The 21388-nt window shown below is 38.6% G+C and overlaps 2 protein-coding genes across 2 annotated transcripts; both read right to left on the bottom strand.

Annotated features, from left to right (window-relative positions):
* Nucleotides 1-12028: 12028 nt before the first annotated feature.
* Nucleotides 12029-13320, bottom strand: LOC110735206 (expansin-A1-like). Its single transcript, XM_021915381.1, has 3 exons — nt 13108-13320; nt 12652-12973; nt 12029-12536 (listed from the first exon to the last, which is right to left on the bottom strand). Exons 1-3 carry the CDS (start codon nt 13247-13249, stop codon nt 12227-12229), a joined length of 774 nt encoding a protein of 257 aa, XP_021771073.1. The 5' UTR covers nt 13250-13320; the 3' UTR covers nt 12029-12226.
* Nucleotides 13321-18019: 4699 nt separating this feature from the next.
* LOC110735207 (expansin-A11-like) lies at nt 18020-20530 on the bottom strand. Its single transcript, XM_021915382.1, has 3 exons — nt 19436-20530; nt 18987-19308; nt 18020-18596 (listed from the first exon to the last, which is right to left on the bottom strand). Exons 1-3 carry the CDS (start codon nt 19575-19577, stop codon nt 18287-18289), a joined length of 774 nt encoding a protein of 257 aa, XP_021771074.1. The 5' UTR covers nt 19578-20530; the 3' UTR covers nt 18020-18286.
* Nucleotides 20531-21388: the final 858 nt, after the last annotated feature.

Here is a 21388-nt window from a genome sequence, read left to right as displayed (position 1 = left end):
ACTGCTGATCCAGAAAGTTGAAGTGGCCCAAGCTCAGACAAAGGCTTTCCAAATTCAGCAAGAGCTGAATGAGCTGAAGGGTTCCTCCTCCAAAGTCGCTGAACAGCTGAAGAAATCCAAGGAAGACTTGGAGGAGACCCAGAAGAAGCTGGCTGATGCTGAGGCTTTACTCAAAGTCCGTGTTTACACCCAAGAGGAATATGAGATGGGTTTCAGAAACGGATTCCGAGTATGCCGAAGACTCTGCCTTCATGCTGAGCCGAAGCTGGACTGGTCTAAATGTGCTGAGTGGGTCCAAAATCCCGAAGATTGACTGTCTGAAAGTTGGATATCCGAAACACAGGGCCAACTGAAGGCAATGCTTCTGGGATACAAGTCTTACTGAAGATTGTCTGAAAGTTGGATATCCGAAACACAGGGCCAACTGAAGGCAATGCTTGGGATATTAGCTTTCTGGGACTAACCTCTTTAGAACAAGTCTTACTGAAATTTGACTTCAGCTGAAAGACCAGCGTTCTTAAAGAAGACGTATATCCGAAACACAGGGCCAACTTAAGGCAATGTTTCGGATAATGGCTCTCTGGGATACAAGGCTCAGTTAAGGCAATATCCCAGGATTGTCCATGGACTCATGTCTTTGGAGAACAGGTCTTACTGATGTTTGATTTCAGCTGAAAGACCAGTGTTCTTTAAAAAGACTGAGTTTTGTAAGCCATCTGAAACCCAGTTACCCGAAGGCGAAGGTTTCAGACGAGGCTGATTTAAAAAGGCTGTTATCCTTGATTTTCTGTCTATCTTTGAAAAATGGATACCCGAAACACAGGGCCAACTTAAGGCAATGTTTCGGATAATGGCTCTCTGGGATACAAGGCTCAGTTAAGGCAATATCCCAGAATTGTCCATGGACTCATGTCTTTGGAGAACAAGTCTTACTGAAGTTTGACTTCAGCTGAAAGACCAGTGTTCTTTAAAAAGACTGAGTTTTGTAAGCCATCTGAAACCCAGTTACCCGAAGGCGAAGGTTTCAGACGAGGCTGATTTAAAAATTTTCAACTGTTGCTGTTATCCTTGATTTTCTGTCTATCTTTGAAAAATGGATACCCGAAACACAGGGCCAACTTAAGGCAATGTTTCGGATAATGGCTCTCTGGGATACAAGGCTCAGTTAAGGCAATATCCCAGAATTGTCCATGGACTCATGTCTTTGGAGAACAAGTCTTACTGAAGTTTGACTTCAGCTGAAAGACCAGTGTTCTTTAAAAAGACATGAGTTTTGTAAGCCATCTGAAACCCAGTTACCCGAAGGCGAAGGTTTCAGACGAGGCTGATTTAAAAATTTTCAACTGTTGCTGTTATCCTTGATTTTCTGGCTATCTTTGAAAAATGGATACCCGAAACACAGGGCCAACTTAAGGCAATGTTTCGGATAATGGCTCTCTGGGATACAAGGCTCAGTTAAGGCAATATCCCAGAATTGTCCATGGACTCATGTCTTTGGAGAACAAGTCTTACTGAAGTTTGACTTCAGCTGAAAGACCAGTGTTCTTTAAAAAGACAGGTTTTGTCAGCAATCTGAAACCCAGTTACCCGAAGGCGAAGGCTTCAGACGAGGCTGAATAAAAAACCCTCAAAGAGTAGATAGAACAAAGAAAATTTTGAAAGGATAAACAGTTGTAAATTTTATATAAATGGCGGCTCCAAGGCCTGTCATTAGTTCAAAATGTACTTACAAAGATTGTTCTGCCCCGAAGGGTTTACACATGGTATTTTTTCAGTACATCAGCATTCCAGTGATTCTTCAACTCAGTTCCATCCAACTGCCGAAGTCGGTATGTCCCTGGCTGAAGCTCATCATAAATTTCATAAGGTCCCTCCCATGTAGCTGAGAGCTTCCCATGGATTCGGCCTTTCTGAACTGCAGCAGCATTCCGAAGGACAAGATCCCCAATTTTGAGAGGCCTTGCATGGACCCTTCGGTTATAAAATTTGCTGACTCTCTGCTTATAGGCCGCCATTTTATCTCGAGCTGAGTCTCTTACTTCGTCGAGGAAGTCGAGAGATTCCCTCATCAGTCGCTCATTCTCAGCCGAGAAATGGTGCACTCGAAGGCTCTCAGAGCCAATTTCCACTGGAAGGACGGCTTCGGCACCATACACCAGTTCAAAAGGTGAGTGGCCCGTTGCCTCTTTTTCAGTTGTCCGAAGGGACCAAAGGGTTCCAGGGAGCTCCTCTAGCCATTTGGACTTTTGATCTTCCACCCTCTTCTTGAGGGCACTTAAGATCTGTTTATTTGCTGCTTCGGCTTGTCCGTTACTCTGCGGGTGGCATACCGCTGAAAATGCCAGTTTTATGTCGAACTGATCTGTATATCGCTTCAGTGGTAAGTTGTCAAATTGCCTCCCATGATCGAAAACAAATACTCTCGGGATGCCAAAGCGAGTGATGATATTCTGCCAGATAAATTTTCTGACAGTTTGCTCTGTAATGTTCGAGGCTGCTTCGGCCTCGATCCATTTACTGAAGTAGTCAACACCAACTATCAGCCATTTTTTCTGGTACACAGCCTCTGGAAATGGTCCCAGTATATCCAGTCCCCATTGGGCAAACGGGAGTGGATTAAGGATCGGCTGAAGATCCCTTGCTGGCTGATGGATAACTGGAGCATATTTTTGACATTTTTCGCATTTCCGAACCAGCTCCTTAGCATCTGCGATCATGGTGGGCCAGTAATATCCGGCCCTCAATGCCTTGTGGGCTAAGGTTCTTCCCCCAATGTGGTTCCCACAGATGCCGAGGTGAATCTCCCGCAGGATATAATCTGCATCTGTTGGTCCCACGCATTTCAGCAATGGGGCTGAGAAGGACTTTTTCAGAAGTTCCCCCTTGAAGACAATGAACCTAGAGCTGGTTCTCTTCATTTTGGAGGCCAAAGCTTTGTCCTCAGGAGTTTCTCCCCGAAGCTTAAAAGCTAAAATGGGTTCCATCCAACTAGGCTCTGGGTCGGCGCAGCACACTTCAGGTGCTTCGTCGACACTTCTTACTCGACGCACTTCTACATATACAGACCTGTTCAGCTCGGTAAAAGATGAACTAGCAAGTTTGGAGAGTGCATCGGCCTGAGTATTCTGACCCCTTGGGATCAGCTGAACCTCAAAAGTTTTCAGCTCTGCAATGACTGATTTGATCTTGGCAAGATAAGCTATCATGGAGGGCTCTTTGGCCTCATAGCTGCCACTGATCTGATATGCAACTAGCTGAGAGTCTGTTTTTAAGCAGACATGATCGGCTTCCAAGGAGATGCACAATTGTAGGCCGGCGATTGCTGCCTCATATTCGGCTTCATTGTTCGAGGCCTTAAAAGAAAACTTTAGTGCATACTCAAAGGATTTGCCTTCGGGAGAAGTTATCACTACTCCTGCCCCCGAACCGTTTTCGGTGGAAGACCCATCCGTAAACACGGTCCAGACTTTCTTGTCACTGTCCAGCACTTCTTGGTATGAGCATTCGGCCAAGAAATCCGCCAGGGCTTGAGCCTTGATGGCAGCCCTCGGACGGTAGCTGATGCTGAATTCGGTGAGCTCAAAAGCCCACTTGGCTAGTCTACCGGATTTTTCAACCTTGCCAAGAACTTTTTCCAACGGCTGATCAGTTAAGACCACTATCTGATGGCAATCAAAATAGGGCCTCAGCTTCCGAGCAGCTACCACTACCGCGAAAGCAACTTTCTCGAGTAGAGGATAGCGGGTCTCGGCATCCGTCAGTGTATGACTGACGAAATAAATCGGTTGCTGACTCTTATTCTCTTCCCTCAGCAATACTGCGCTGATGGTGGCTGGGCTAACGGCCACATATAGGTATAGAGTTTCTCCTTCAACTGGGCTAGCCAGCGTTGGGAGTTGAGCCAGATGCTCCCGAAGCTGTTGAAAGGCGTCTTTTTGCTCTTCCTCCCAAACAAGCTCTTTTGTTTTCGGGAGTTTCAGGGCTTTGAAGAAGGGTAACCCCTTATCCGAAGCTCTAGAAATGAACCTCGAAAGGGCTGCCATTCTTCCGGTGAGCCGCTGAACATCCCTCTTCGTTTTCGGCTCAGGAAGGTCGAGCGCCGCTTTGACTTTAGAGGGATTGGCATCAATCCCCCTTTTGCTGACCATGAAACCCAGGAATTTCCCTGACTTCACGCCGAAGACACACTTCTTCGGATTCAGCTTCATTTGATGCTTTCTCAAGGTGGTGAAAGTTTCAGCCAGGTCCTTTACATGGTCCTCTAGCTTTTTGCTTTTGACGATTGAATCGTCAACATAGACTTCCATGTTTCGGCCCTTTTGATCGGCGAAAACTTGATCCACCAGCCTTTGATAGGTTGCCCCCGCATTTTTCAATCCGAAGGGCATCATTTTGTAATTATACACCCCAGCGTTCGTGACGAATGCTGTCTTTGCTCGATCGTCGGGGTGCATGAAGATCTGATGATACCCTGAGAATGCGTCCATGAAACTAAGCAAGGCATGGCCACTTGTCGAATCGACTAGCTGATCGATTCTTGGCAAGGGATAGAAATCCTTTGGACAAGCCTTATTTAGGTCCGTGAAGTCAACGCACATCCTCCAGGTACCATTGGGCTTCTGAACCATCACCACATTTGCCAGCCATTCCGGATATTGGCAAGGTTCAATGAATCCTGCCTCCAATAATTTTTTGACTTCGGCTGCGATGTCTCGGTTCTTATTGGCGGAGTAATTCCGCTTCTTTTGCTTAACTGGTCGACACGCTGGGTCAACATTAAGCTTGTGGGAGATGAGGCCTGAACTTATCCCGGGCATATCAGCTGCCGAGAAAGCAAACACATCTCTGTTATCCCGAAGGAGCTGAATAAGTTCACAACGGGTGTCAGGATCAAGGTCCATCCCGATTGTTACACATTTCTCAGCATCTCCTTCGGCCAACTCAACTGTTTCAGTCTGTTGGTCCATGTCCATTGCCGATAGACTGGACTCTTCAGAATCTGGTCTGCTGCCAATGTCAGCAGGTGTCCCAGTCTTTGTGTTCTTCGGCTGGCTCTCTGAGTCTTTCGGCTCAGATGAAGAGTCAACCTTTTCCCTTTCGGGACCTTTTTCTCTGGGCACTGATCCTTGGGCCGAAGCACTTAGGCCTTTCGGCTTTTTTGCGCTTGGCTCTCTTTCTTTTTCTTTCTCCTCCTCATCCTTGTCGTTATCTGGGCGACTACTGGATGGCTTGAGGTAGTTGCACCTTCGGGCGTCCTTCTGGTTGCCCTGTATCCTTTCGGGGAAGCCGGCGTCTGAGACGTAAATCATCAGCTGATGATAAGTTGAGACGACCCCTTGGATCTCGTGAATTATGGGTCTCCCCAAAATCACGTTGTACACTGAAGGAGCGTCGATGACCAAAAACTCAATCATGACGTTCCGGGCTGCCTCATCGCAACCGATGGTGACAGGAAGTGTCACCTTCCCATCTGGATAAGTTGAAGCCCCATTGAACCCGGATACCGGATAGGGTACCGGCGTAAGGTGCTTGGGCTTCAGCTTAATTTGGTTGTAGGCCTTTCGGAACAGAATGTTTGCTCCGCTGCCGCCGTCAACAAGGACCTTACTGACGTCGTGGTTGGCCACCGTGGCGATGATCACCAACGGATCCTCGTGAGGGAACGTAATCCCCCGGCAGTCGGCGGCTGTGAACGTCATGTTCGGCACCGGCGACTGGGGAGATTGAATGTCAGCGTTGTTCACCTGGTGAGTCAAAGCTCTAAGGTGACGCTTGTGCTCCCTCCGAGAGTATATTCCTCCCGAGATAACATTGATCGGAGGGAATTTCCCCTCCGGTTTTTTACTGTTTTTCCGGGGGAAATCAAGGTCCTGCCGAGAGTCCTTTGCTAACCTCTCGGATTCTTTTTTCTCGCGGTGATCCGCGATGTATTTTTTCAAGTATCCCTTCCGGACCATGTCTTCTATCTGGTCCTTCAGCTGGATACACTCTTCAGTGTTGTGGCCCGAAGACTCGTGGAACTCACACCACTGATTTTTATTTTTTTGCTGATACCACTCTGGGAGTGGTTTCGGCTTTCGGTAACTCTGCTCCTCCTTCGTCACACTGTAAATTTTGGCGCGTGGAAGAGAGAGCGGAGTGTAGGACTCGTATCTGCCTGTGTATGAGGCAAACCTGTCCTTCTTTAGGTCGCTGGCCGAAGATGGTTCCGAGGCCTTTGATTTTCCCTTTGCCTTATGGCCTCGGCCTTCAGACAAGGGTATTTGCCTCTGTTTCCCTCCCCCGGATTGAGGTTGGGTTTTTGCTTTATTCCATTCTTCGGCTCGGATGAACTTATCCGAAGCACTAAGAGCTTCCTCCAAGGTCTGCGGGGTTTGCATGACCATGAAGTCTAGGAATTTTCCTGGCTGAAGGCCATTCTGCATTGCAAAAACAGCTAGCCCCTGGTCCAGCTGAGAGACGCTTGATGACTCGTTACTGAAACGGGTCAGGTAGTCTCGGAGGCTTTCGGTTTCCCCCTGTTGCAGACCCATGAGCTCTGCGGTAGTCTTTTCTCGGCGGTTTGCCGTGGAAAACTTGCTCCTGAACTTGGAGGACAGATCATCCCAACCTGTTATGGAGCCTTGCCTTACTCCCTTGGAGATCCACGCTTGCGCGACCCCCTTGAGAGTGGTTGGGAAATATTTGCACCAAGTTGCCTCGGATCTGGGGCAAAGATGCATATGAGCCTCATACGAGGCCACGTGGTCCTTCGGATCCGTGGTCCCGTCATATGTGATATGCGACGGTATTTTAACCGTGGGTACGCGCTCTTCTAGTATCCATTGCTCGAATGGTGAACTAGCGGGAAGCATAATGGCCTTGCCCTTGTTCCTGGCCGAAGGGACCGCGCTCCGCCCTCTCAGAGAGGTAGGAGTGGTTTTCGTCCCTGGCTGGGAAGTCTGGGCCTCGGCTGCAGGGAACGTGAGGCGACTACGCACGCTCGGTTCCTGGCCGCCGAGTCGGTCAAGGACGCTTCTGCGAGCAGTCTCAGGTTCCCGGCGAGTAGATTCTGGCCGAGAAGCTGAGCTGCTGCTCTTATGCGCTGCTGGTCTTGAGGATGAGGATCCTTTAAATAATTGAGAGTTCTTCTTCCTCTGTTTTTCATTTTTCCAAGAATCCTCCTCCCACTCTTCCAGTTCCCGGAAGGAAGGAAGCTTCCCACCGTCATGGTCTAACTTCCTCCGCTGATGCCGGGTATGCGGAGGAGTTCGATCACGAGGCGGTGGCATATTCTGTGCCCTCATTGCCTCCATGAGTACTGCCAGCGCTCTTGCCACCTCTTCCGAACTGGGCCCCGTCAAAGGGGTCTCCGGCCGAGTGTGGGCATGAGGCCGTGCAGCCGATGGTTGGCTTCGGGACACTGAATATGTCCTATGATCAGACTGACCCCTGCTAGACCGAGAGTGGTCCGGCCTATATTGAGAGTCATGCATTATAGGAGATAGGGAATCCTCCTTGTGTGATCCTCCCCCCGAGCCGGCACCCTTGGGAGAGTTCCGGTCCGGCGAGGGCGATGGTGTAGGGGTTTTAGGCTTTTCGCCCGCTCCTTGACGGAGGCTTTTGCTCTTGCGGTTCTTAGCCATGGCTGCTAAGATAATTGCAAGATGATCTTGGTTAGGAATTTGGCTTAAAGATTTTTGAAAGTCTTCCCCACAGACGGCGCCAAATTGTTTCGGTTGAAAACAATGGGACCTTGCCGAAGGTCCACTAGAATGGAGAAGACTGGATTCGATCCAAGCTGTGTTGGGCCGAAGGTTTCCTGCACAGTGAACACACGTAAACTAGCCTCGGGGGTGTTTCCGAGGAAGGCCCCTCCGATGCTAAAGTCAGTACAATGTGTAAAAAGGAAGACACTATGCAAGAGAGTTTGTAGCTTGAGGCTTTTGTGGAGTATTTCTCAATGCAAGAATGAGCATATGAGTTGGAATAATCCGTGTATGAGATAATGTATGTGATGATGCATGTGTTGTTGTGTCTGATAGTGTATATGATGTTATGAGATGTCTCTTGAATGTGTTAATATGAGGGCTTTTATACCTCATCATATTTGGAGAGGTTGGGCTTTAGCCCAATTGGCTTACTTTGTGGGCTGACTTTTGACTTTTGAGCAATTGGAGAGTTGAACCTTGACCTTGGGCTTTTAATTGGATCATTTAGTGCTCAGGCCCAATTTTGACTAAATTGGACCCAAACACTTCTTATAATTAAGTAAGGTCAAACGTATGGTAATAATGTATTTGTACATAATAATGTTAATTGGGTGAATGATTACCTCTTCCCTTTGACTGTTCAATCATTTGTTAATAGCTTAAGATCTATTTATATATCCAACTTGTTTATTGATCCAGTGAATCGCTCACCTTAACAATACAATAATGTATTTTGGCCTTCATGAAGGTTGACCTTATTAATTGTTAGCATATCCGTACATCTCATTAATTCTTGCTTCTCATCTCATCAAAAATCAAAACAAGGTGGAAAGTAAAAATGTAAAATAGAAGTGTCAACAACTGAACACCCATTTATAGCAGTGGGCTAGCAACACAGCCATAGATGATAAACTAAATGAGGCTTAACATTAAAAATTGGATTTTTGGAGGCCCATAAGGCCAAAAAAATTAAAAGCCATCAAGCTTTTATTCTTATTTACTCCCTCCGTTTATGCTTTATTTCTCCATGTGTGGAGTTTTAGGAGAAATTAGAAAAAAGAATAAAATATGAAGGTGTGGAATTAGTGGAAGGTAAATTGGTGAAGAGAAAATCTAAAGATAATAATATACAAAGTATAATTCCATTGGGTCCCACTAGTTATGAAAAATAATTTAAATATTGTAAAAGCTTTCCAAATAGTAAAATAGATCATAAAAAGAAAGTACAACAAGTATTTATAAACGGAGAAAGTATATTTCTACTATATATTGTCTACAGAACATTGATATACTCACTTGTGTTAAGTGATATATATTGTCTAGAGAACATTGATATATATTTTGATTATCTAATCTTCCTTACTTTTAATATATTGTCTAGAGAACATTGATATACTCACTTGTGTTAAGTGATAAACCTGCCAAAACACTAATGCAAGGTATCGTGTCTTTTAATATACTTCTTCCGTTCTTTTATTATTGCACCATAGAGGCTCGAACACTTTTTTTTTTGTAGTGGGAAAAGGGAAGAGAGAGAGGGGTAAAATTACAAAGTTATCCATGTAATTTAAGCATACATTAGCTAAAGAATCAAGTGGCAAAAGTAAGGGTATATTGGATATTTGTAGTGTGAACATAGATATTTTATCTCCTAAAGTAGAAATGGTGCAATATTTGTGAAACTTCTTTAAAAGGCAAGTGGTGCAATAAATAAAAAAACGGAGGAAGTAGTAAAGTTTGTGAAGAATGTCCTTTTAAGTAAATCTTTTTGTGACAAAGGCCCTTTTATAAAAAAAGTACCACAAAAGGTCTTTATATCATGTTTGAATTGTGAGGAGGGTCTTATGACCATTTTCCGATGCTGATTTTTTTATTTTTCGGCCAAAAAAGCCACGTGTAAAGCACGTGACTTGTTAAGTTCTCTTTTTTCCCTGTTTTCTCTCATTGTTAAGAGGATTAGCCTTGAATTACTTTGAATAGCCTTCAATTTTAATTTACGGGATTACAATTGAAGTTTTAGTGTTAATTGTTTTCAGAAATTAGGGTTTAATAGGGGGGAAAAAGGGGGAAATGATCAAATGAGGGAAAAGAGGAAGGAGAAAAAAGGGAACTTAGATGTGACTTTTTTTGGCTGGAAAATAAAAAAGTCAATGCCGAAAAATGGTTAAAGGACCCTCCTCACAACCTAAGCATGATAGAAGGACCTTTTGTGCCACCTTTTTTTTTTATATAAAAGGGCCTTTGTCACAAAAAGGTATACTTAAAAGGACCTTCCTCACAAATTTTCCTTTAATATATTTCATTTTTTTTTTTTGCAAAATTATTTCAAAAGATATTGAAGGGCATATATTTACAACTTTTAACAATTCGGAAAAATTTAATAAATATATTTATAACTATTAATTTTATTTTTATTTATTAAAAATTGGGCTTGAATTGATGTATGATTTAGACTTAGGGCCTGTTCATATTTACTGAATTGAGCTGAACTGAACTGAACTGAACTGTTTGGAGCTGAATTGAACTGAACTGAACTAAGCTGAAATGAATATTTTATGAGAGAGGGAAATTAAGAGCTGAACTGAATTGATCTGAACTGAACTGATTGGAGCTGAACTGAACTGAACTGAACTGAGCTGAGCTGAACTGAACTGAAAATAAGTAAATATGAACAGACCCTTAAATGATACTTTTATAAAGATCACAAGTTTCGATTCTAAAAATTTGAGTATCTGAACCAGAACTTGTTGTAACGGGTTTTCCATTTTGTACCCGAAACTAAAACCACTTGTATAAATTCTGTTTCTGGAACCTGCGATTAACGCTATTCATCGATTAATGACCGAACTGGACCAAGTCGGACCAAACCAAAAATCGAAAACAATAGAATTTCAAGAATTGAAGATCGAACCGATTAATCAGGGATCGAAATCTGACCAAACTGAAAAACTGGTCCAAAATCCAGACTATACTGCTTTGGACCGATTTTAGAATTTTCAAAAAAAAAAAAATTTATAAATTGTTCACGTTTTTATGAAAAACTCAAAAAATAAAAGAAAAACAATATAGTATCATCTTTTTATGTATGATAAGTATAAAAAAGCTCAAATAATTAAATTTTTCTAAGCATATTAAGGATAATATTAATCATTATTTAAGGTTAAATGGATAATTTTAAGCAAAATATTTGTCCAATTCAAGACCGGTTTTGTTGGGTTTTGGACCAGACTAAACCAAAAACTGGAAAAGTAAATTTCTAAACTCGGAGGTCGGACCGATTACTTTGGTTTGGTGTAAGGTCGGTCCGATCCATTTTTTCTGTTCAGACTGATTTATAAACATCCCTATCTGCGGTTCCTAATAAGTTCTGGTTCCAATTTAGGCCCCGTTCTTTAGAGCTGCTTTGCTCTGCTCTGCTCTGCTGAAATCTGCTCTGCTTTGCTGAAATCTGCTCTGCTTCAATCTGCTCTGCTCTACCCTGCTCTGCTGCTTCAATCTGCTCTGCTCTGCTCTACTTAAAATTAATACTTAATATTGAATTATTATAATAATAACTAATATTTAATAATAATAATAAATAATAAATATTTAATAAGAATAATTAACATTTAATAAGAATAGGAAAAATAATTAATATTTAATAATAATAATAATAATAATTAATACATAATAATAATAATAATAATAATAATAATAATAATAATAATAATAATAATAATAATTAATCCTGATTTTTTGCTCAATTGAATATCTCAATTTCAGTGTGCTACACAAAGACTTTCACAATGACGTAACTTGATGGGCTCGTTGTGCGTAATATATAATGTGTACTTCTTCGTCCAAATGTGGGGTTATGAAGTCATGAGGTAATTTAATGTGACCACATTAGGCGACTATTATGTTATGTACTATTGCTGCTGTCACCAACAATTTCTCTAAATCACTTGTACGCTGTGAAACGACCATTGCTTTGTCGCATCCATTCATCTTTTTCTTCATACTTTTTCAACATCATCATTCACAAGTATTGTGGAAGCGGACAACGTGAGATGTACTTAATTTCCTCTGTTTGGAGGTTTCCCAACGATCAAGTCATAATAAAAATTTATGGACGGTAAATTTCTACTCAAAATCTGTCTTGGTAGTCAGTTTTAGTAATGATAGGTGGATAACAATGGGAAAGTCATTTGTAAATCCGCCATAAATAAGCAAGAAAAAAATAAAATGACTAAGACCAGTTTTTGCTCTATTTTTGTAAGGGGTGTATCATTCAAATATATATTGCATTAAGGTAGACATGAACTTGAATTCAGAATCATTTTAAATTGAGTAACTAATTACACACAATTATTTGTTTATGAAGAAAGCAACATAGTAATTAATAGTCACTTTAATTGCTTGATTAAGCCACTTTATATTACAAAGTGATATGTTATGGATTTTTTGGCGGGTTGCTTCAGTGGGATAAAAACCAAAGAGCATACCTCTGCCTATAATTATTCACTAAATGTACTGCAACCACATATTCCGTAATTTTACTTGAATTGTATACTACTCATAAATGACTGTCCATATCTCCAATTAGCAGGAACAATGTTGTTAAATGTTTGGGTTTGGCCATCAGTACTAGTGACTCTGAAGGATAGTGATTGTCCATTAAGATAAGCCAATGACTGCCAGTTAGCCCCCCAGTTTCTAGACATCGCCATCCAGTTAGTATTCGATCCCTTAATTGAAACTGATTTGATTGATCCTGCTCCACCTACATTGGTGATCAATACAAGCTCAAAGTAGTCCCTTCCGTTAATAGTAAACCTCACTCCTCCTCGCTTTATGCAGGGAACCCTGAATAAAATGAGAGAGTATTCAATATTAGAACTATATTTATAGCCCCAAACATACCATAAAATACATGCAGTTATGTGTTAAATCTATGAGCACATGTTCTTAAATTAATTACCTTTGGTAGATGACAGGAATGATTCCGCCTCTGTAAATGCCAATCTTCTCCCAGATAGGTTGCGACATGTCAAAGTGCTGGCGAGGAGGGTTACACCAACCTCCAGCATCACTTGGCAATGCATAGTTTGGAGGGCAGAAGTTAGTCGCGGTAATAGTAACTGAAACTCCCTTCCGGCACCACGTGGGATCCGTCTTATAGTCACACATGATCCTGTAGCATTGCCCACATGCAGCACCATCGTTGAACAATACAGTACTTAAGGCCGCGGTGCTAGTCCCATAACCAGTGGAGTACAAGTTTCCGTACCCACAAGCTCCTCCTACATAAAAAAATAATAATAATGATTCAGTCCTATGTTACTTCGATTTATTATGTCATAGTAAACATAATCACATAAACCAAAGTGAATTATATCTACATTGAGGGATTAGAAACATAGATTTAAAAACATACCCATAGTTCCAGAAGCATCACTACCGCCGTAGAAAGTGGCAGAAGCCTTTTGCCATCCAGAAGCCACAAATGCATTAACATTAACGTTTAGGAAATATAATCCTAGTAGAAAAAGTGTAGCTAATAAGATGGGTTTGTTCATTTTTGTTTCTTACTAAGAGTAAGCAGAGGTATGAAGAGGAAGTATATTTTGGAAAAGAGGATGTTGCTGAATTTGCTGAACTAAATGTTGGAGCAATGCTTCCTATTTATAAGTAAGGAGTAAGCGTGTAACTCTATTGTTTTTATCACTTTGAAAGTTTGCAACAACCTCACATGGGAAGTGTATACAGGCATGTAGGAGAGAGAGCTAAAATTAATGGAATTTCTATTTTTATTTATTTTTTAATGAAAACTAGAAAGTGTATAAAAATTGTCTAGTATTATTTCCAAATTTGTAAATATTACAAGTTTTAAGTGGTGTAAGGTGACTTTTAAGTTGTTTCATCATAAGCTTCATATCTTCAATAATAGTGCTGTCAGTTTCAACCCGATCTTCCTCGTTAATTCCTCTAATATAAACTCACTCGTATTATTTAAGTTTGAAATTGATATTTGATTCAACCTGGTTTTAATCGAAGCTGAAATTCCAAAACCAAACTTTCCTGATTATATTGATTTATACTTTGTATATACACAATGACACGTACACCTGGTTGATACGAAGAAAACCCAGCTCAAAATCATCCTAGCCCAATATTGACCTAAATTGTTTCAACATGAGTAAAACACATGTTATTTAGATTAATACAAAAATTTCACCACTTGACTTTTGAGTGTGTGCTCTCTAATTGACGACTTAGACCTTTTTTATTTCACCTTATTTTCACTTGTTTCAGAAAAAATAAGTTCAGATCAGATCATCGTTTTATGTGCACTTTTTTAAATATCTTTAATTTTGTAATTAAAAAAATTGTGAAAATTACATATTAATAAAATAAACATTATCACGATATTTTTTTTCCTTATAGATTATCATACATTTAAGGTTAAAATTTAGTCAAATTAGACAATCATATCAGACCAGACTAGACCTGATCAACTTAGATCAGACCAGATCAAATAAGCAAAAATAAGGTGAAGCAAAAACAAGACCAGATCAACTTAATTTAAGTCTTTTTTGTCACTTTCAATTTTTTTTAAGGTAATTGGCAACAATTTTAGTCATATAACTAGTCTTCTAGCCTGTGGCACATTGAGTTAAAGAAGAAGATAGGGAAGTGTAATAGAATGATGAAATATGTCTTTTTTAGTTTGCTTTTTTAAATACTAAAGGTCTGTTCTCATTGACTGAACTCAGCTGAACTGAACTGAACTGAACCGAACCGAACTGAACCGAACTGAGCTGAGCTGAGCTGAATTGAACTGAACTGAATTGAGCTGAGTTGAACTGAACTGAACTGAAATGAATATTTTTAAGAAAAGGAAATTAGGAGCTGAACTGAATTGAACTGAAATGAGTTGAACTGAACTGAACTGAATTTCAACGTAAAAGAACAGGCCCTAAGTATAGATTAAGTTGCAAAATTTTAACAAGGGAAGAGGAGATGAGATTGTAGACACCATCGAAAGCAAGACGAGATGAACGAAGGGAACTAGCTAATTATGACAATAAAACTTTATGAAATAATAATATAAATTGATTCATGATTACGCCGCATTACATTTAATCAATTTTTTTTTAGATTAAGATCCGCTTCAAGAAAAGATTTTCATATTAAATCTTTTGTACATGTACGCAATACAACAAATTTATAGTGCAACAACATATTGTAGATCTCATAAAAATCACGTAACAATCACGAGCCTAAAGGTTATCCCTTATCTAGAAGTATTGCCTAATTCTAAAATGAAAGGTCATTTAGATCCCAAGACTAAAATCAGTATGACAATATACATGTGCTCATGTTATGCTGCGCATTTGAAGGCTGCCTTCTAATTAAGTCTGCGTTAGCAACCACAATATAATGTCTTACCTATCTACTTTCCGTACTTTAAGCTACCAATTACTTGTATCATTGTATAAATTGATACGTCCTTTAACTTATACAAACTAGAGATTATCAACTAATAACTGCCCTATCATTCCTATTATTCCGTTGAAGATTATGAGATAATATTAAGAAAATGAACTATATATAATATAATATTGATGTTAATGATTATGAAGCTAATAATTAAGATGGCCGTCTATAATATTTAGTCAGCAATGACCTAACGAACCAATATGCCATGTGCTAATTTTGAGAAGATGTTGAGTCTTGGAAGTTAATAAAATGCCCGTCAAAAAAAAAAGGAGTTAATTAAATGAGTAAGCTTCAACTTTATTGCTTTAATTGCAAGTAACTAAGCATTACGGACAGGTACAAAAGTACAATTATAATCAATTTTGCATGATACAGAAGTAGTGTTTAATCATTTGCTCACATTAATGATCCATGTTAACGTGACACACTTTTCATTGTCTACTCATTCTCCTTATTTTTCTTTAACTCGATTAGGAAAACATGATAAAATCGGTTTTGATAAGAGTTACCCAAGTTCATATTACAAACTCTTAATAAATAGTTATGATTCACATTAATTTATTGTAGACCACTAAGAATGGTGACATTATAGTCGTTTTATTGATTCAAAAAGGTCACTGTGTTAAACTAAAGATTATTATTATGTTAAATAAAAGTCATTGTAATATTATATGGTTTTGTTTAAAGTTAATTTTTTTTTTTTTACTTAAAGTTTTAATATAGTGGCCCATATTGGTCCATATATATGAATTTTTAAAGGTCATTATATTTATTAAAAGTAGGGTCATTATACTCAACATACCATCAGTTGACATGTGTGCACTTGAGGTTGATAGTAATTTCACACAAGTTTTAATAAAAGTCACACATTAAAATTGTGGTCATTATGAGCATATTGTCAATTGCGTGCATATTGACTTCAGGTACACGATAATAAGTCTTAACAAAGTCTAATAAGTCTAGATAATTTCGTGTAAGTTAAGGTAAAATAAATTTAGAGGAAAAAAAAAATCAAGTGAATATAGCACATCCTTTGTAAAGACATCTCCAAATTGTAAATATGCCTATATGCAGGGTTCACAAAGGCCCCTACCTCAATGCAGAAGCGGATTGGAATTCAAAGGATTCGCAAAATATGGTTTTTATTATATTTATTCGATTCAAAATCCTTTATGAGTAATTAAACATTGATATCTATGACATATCGACTTCGTTGACGAATATTACAAGTGCAAAGTTAGTTGACAACTTGGATTTAATTTGCTTGTGTATATTGTCAAATTTATGATCAGCAGTTAACTAAAACAATAGCTAGTCACGTTTAATCATAAGCTCACATTGATCACCTATATTCCCCCATTATACGCATGATTTTTCGTGCTTAAGTTCAACATCCGTAGCATTATTACTTAAATCGGTCAAAGGAAAACCAATCAAATACGTACAATAGTACAAAAGTACAATTCAATACTCAAGTTGATGCTTCATCATTGGCTTATAATTAACAATGATTAACAAGTATGTATCAAGTTTATCAACCATATAATGAAGTCAAACGTACGTAAATAATCTATTTGTATTATTTAGTGATAGAGTTTATTGATTGAATGATTATTTCTTAATTCTCTATGACATTTTTATTGATTTAATAGTTTGAGATTCATAAAATAATTAACTTGTTAATTTTCAGCAACAAAAGATGGTGCAAAATAATGAGACTCTGGATTTAGTTTATTGTCACATTGATCACAATATTCACAAAGCAATAGAGAAGGACACCCCACCAAGGCTATTATATACTTATTGTTTAATTAGCTATTAAACTTAACCACTACCCTATTTCAATTATAAGATGTTGCAGCGTAGACATTTTGGGCTTTTTATTGATTGTGAGGGTAAACCTTAATTAGAAGATAGAGGTTGATTTATTAGCTATACAAGATATTGATAGTGTTTTGGTTTTGATATTCTGCTTTGGTCATATGTCAAGAGTGATGGGATTAGCGCAGCTCATTAACGATCATTAATTAAAGTAGCTATGTAATTATTGCAAAAAGTCAAAATAAGACACTTTAAATAAAATGAAAGGTGTATACACTATACAGTATACACATTGTGTACAAAACTAGTTCACCGTTTACTAATAACCAACCTTCCTTGTGTCTTGTTGGCATCGATCATTTGCTTGGTTGCACGAGGACAAGGGTTCAAGGATTGGTAAGCAAAGGAAGGGATGTGAACAATGTTCACACCATTTACTAATTATTCAATTATAGATTCTTTTTGTGGTGGATGTTTAAATATTGAAGTTTCATCGTATAAAAAATTAAATTTCCTTAAACTTCAATTTGGTTGCAAGCATGACAATATGACATCCTATATTAATAGTCGGGTTAATAATTTATTGAAAAGTAATGAATGTAAGAAGAAGGATATAATAAAAAAAGGTAATAGTGAGTTTGGGTGGGATCATGAGAGGAGAGAGATATAATATTTTAATGTAGTTTTTTGCCAAAAAAGGAAGTGTAACATTTATAAAAACACGCCCAGATTTGGTAAGTGGAACACTTTTTAAAACACGGAGGGAGTATACTAGTCATGGTTAGCCAATTTTGTTTGAACAACACTCAGGCATAACTCAAATCCACTTACCTTGTGCATGCTATGGTCCTAGGCTCACTAGTCACTCCTAGCTACTTCGATGTTGAGTTCGTAAACTAACTGTTAAAGAGTATATATTTCAACCAGAATATTGCACAATTAAGTAAAATGAGGAAAGACAAAACTATGTTTTAGTATATTAGTAAATAGTATTGTATATATTTCATTCAATACTGTAAGGTACAATAGACGAGATCTTGAATTCAAATACAAATAAATTCTTTGCCCAACAACTACACAAAACAAAACCAAACTATGTTGTAAAACATATACGTAATATATGTGAAAGTAACTACATAATTCCTAGTTACTCTCTTGATTTAGCCAAATAATAAGAGTTGGCGGGTTGCTACAATGGGAAAAAACAAGCATTGAGCACACCTCTGCCAACGAACCTTAGTCCTGGCTTAAACCCAAACGGTAACATTATAATGCAAACGCGCTCCATATTGTTACTTGAACTGTATACTACTCGTAAATGTCTGTCCAAATCTCCAATTAGCAGGAATAACGTTGTTAAATGTTTGAGTTTGGCCATCAGTAGTAGTAACTCTAAAGGACAGAGATTGTCCATTAAGGTAAGCTAAAGACTGCCAATTAGCCCCCCAATTTCTAGACATCGCCATCCAGTTGGTTTTCGATCCCTTGATCAAAACAGATTGGATTGATCCCGCTCCACCTACATTGCTTATCAATACAAGCTCAAAGTAGTCCCTTCCATTGATAGTGAATCTCACTCCTCCTTGCTTAATGCAAGGAACCCTGTACAAAATGAAAAACAATTCAGTACTTGGACGTATATCATATAATATGTGCATCAAAGTGCAACTATATCATATACTTCCTCAGTTCTTTTTTACTTGACTTGTTTCTTTTATCACGCTTGTCAATACAAAACTTTAACGATCAATAACTTAAATTTTTCATAAGTAAAAATTATAAAGTTATATATTATGATATTACTTATTGAGACGAATCCAAAAAGATCATACATAAATATATTTTTCCTTAGATATTATTCACAAAAGACGGTCAAAGAAGAGGTGGTGAATAGTGTAAAAGTCAAAGCGGGTCAAGTAATAAAAAACAGAGGAATTGAAGTATGTGTTATTTGTTAAGACTAGGGCCAAATAAATTTTCTCATTTAATTACCTTTGGAAAATGACAGGAATGATTCCACCTCTGTAAATGCCAATCTTCTCCCAAATAGGTTGGGCCATGTCAAAGTGTTGGCGAGGAGGATTACACCAACCTCCAGCATTGTTAGGCAGTGCATAATTTGGAGGGCAGAAATTAGTTGCAGTAATAGTGACCGAGGCTCCTTTCCTGCACCACGTGGGATCCGTGTTATAGTCACACATGATCCTGTAGCATTGCCCACATGCGGCACCATTGTTGAACAATGCAGTACTTAGAGCCGCGGTGCTAGTCCCATAGCCAGTGGAGTACAAGTTCCCATACCCACATGCTCCGGCTGCATAACAACAATAAATATAAAAAAAAATTCAGTCCTATGTTGCTTCGATTTTTATGTCACGATCAATATTGGCCAAAGAAGTGAATGATTTGTAAGTCAATTAAATGAAGGGGGAAACACATACCCATAGTTCCAGAAGCGTCACTACCACCGTAGAAAGTGGCATGAGCCTTCTGCCATCCAGAAGCCACAAATGCATCAACATTAATGTTTAGGATACATAATCCTAGAAAAACAGTAGAAATGGCTAAGGCTGATTTGCTCATTTTTTTTCTTTTTAAGTTCAAAACCAGAGAAAAAAGAAGCTAAGAATAATGAAGGGGGTTTGTGATAGAGAATGTTGCTGTATTTGATGATATAAACGTAGAAACAATGCTTCCTCATATACGCATGGAGTAGGTGTGTTTCTCTCTAATTTCAAGCGATTTGTAACCACCTCACATGGAACGAATATTGTACGTATGAGAGAGAACAATTATAAAATTGCAATGTTCAATAAATACTAAGTCAAACCCAAAATTTGGAGTAGCTTTTCAAATAAGTCTTACCTTAAGATTTCTTTTTTTTTTTTTTTTCTTTTTTGTGTAACATCTTACGTTTGAACTTTGGAGGTGGTTTTCGGTTTATCACTTTATCTATTCCAGAATTACTTAGCCTATCTCTCATCTCTCTAATATATGTGTCTAAATCAAACGCGTCAACTAAATAGAAACGGAGGAAGTGTGTGTTATTACACTTCTTTTTTTGCAACCTATTAATTTAAATAATAGGAAAATTTGTCTGGAAGAGACTTATATCTTCACTCTTTTGTCTGGAAGGATCTTATATGTTCAAAGTGGTCTAAAAGGACCTTATAAATTTGTTGTGTTGTCTAGAGGGACCTTGACGCCGCCGGATTCCGGTGTTTGACTTTTTTACTCCGGTGTTGACCAGTCACGTGACTATCACATGGCTTAAAAAAATCATCCTCCCTCTTTTTTTTTCACCTTTTCCCTCCAATTCACATTATATGCTCAGAATTTTCCCCCAAATTGTTTCTCTCCTCACGAAACACATAACTTCACCATAATCAAACTACAAATAATAGACAAAATCACACAAATCAACATCAATCCCCAATTTTCAGTCCTGATCAAAGTTTTATGAACACCTTCCTTGCTCCTCATCATCTTGTTCTTCAAGCTCTCACGTTCATCAATCAACCTTATCTTCTCATTTTCCCTACAAGCCACCACAATTGCACTTTGATAACTTCCTTTTAGTCGAAAACATCCTTAAACAACCAAAAAAAACATGATTTTAGAACCAATTGAGTTATAAACCCTAATTTTCCAAACAATTAAACTTAGGCTTAAAACAATGGGATTGGGGAAAAATATTGTACGAATTGTTCTCACCTGATGCGAAAAGGACTTAATCGAACGCTCCTTGCTTGAATTTCTTTGAAAATTCAGGAAATCCAATTGTTGATTTAGTCAGCTTGTTTCGTTAGGAGAGAGAAACAATTTGGGGAAAAATTTTGGGGAACAGAAGAGAGAGAATATGATTTGGAGGGAAAAGGGAAAAAAAATAAGAGGGAGGGTAATTTTTTAAAGTCACGTGATAGTCACGTGACTGGTCTGGTCAACGCCGGAGTAAAAAAGTCAAACACCGGAGTCCGACGTCAAGGTACCTCTAGACAACAAAACATACTTATAAGGTCCTTTTAGACCACTTTGAACATATAAGGTCCTTCCAGACAAAAGAGTGAAGATATAAGTCCCTTATAGACAAATTTTCCTAAATATTACTAAGTTTTCACTTTTCCCGTGGTCTCCACTCTATTATTTGGCTATCTTTTTTCTATTATGTCCCTCATTTTACAATTAATTAACCCCACTATCTTTTATATACTCTGTAATTTTTTAATACCTACCTCATAAACATTTTTTTTATAATTAAGACAATTATAATACCTATAATTATGTATCAATCTAGGTGTAACACTTAAATTAAATCGTAGAGAATACACAAAATTTGCCAAGCATGTTGTAAAAATGAAAACAATTGGCCAATTGGTTCCATTGAGTACGTGATG

This window comes from Chenopodium quinoa, unplaced genomic scaffold (genome assembly GCF_001683475.1).
Source record: "Chenopodium quinoa cultivar QQ74 unplaced genomic scaffold, ASM168347v1, whole genome shotgun sequence".
NCBI classification, from domain to species: Eukaryota; Viridiplantae; Streptophyta; class Magnoliopsida; order Caryophyllales; family Amaranthaceae; genus Chenopodium; species Chenopodium quinoa.
Note: the sequence above shows the minus strand (reverse complement) of the source record. Positions and strands in the feature narration are given on the sequence as shown.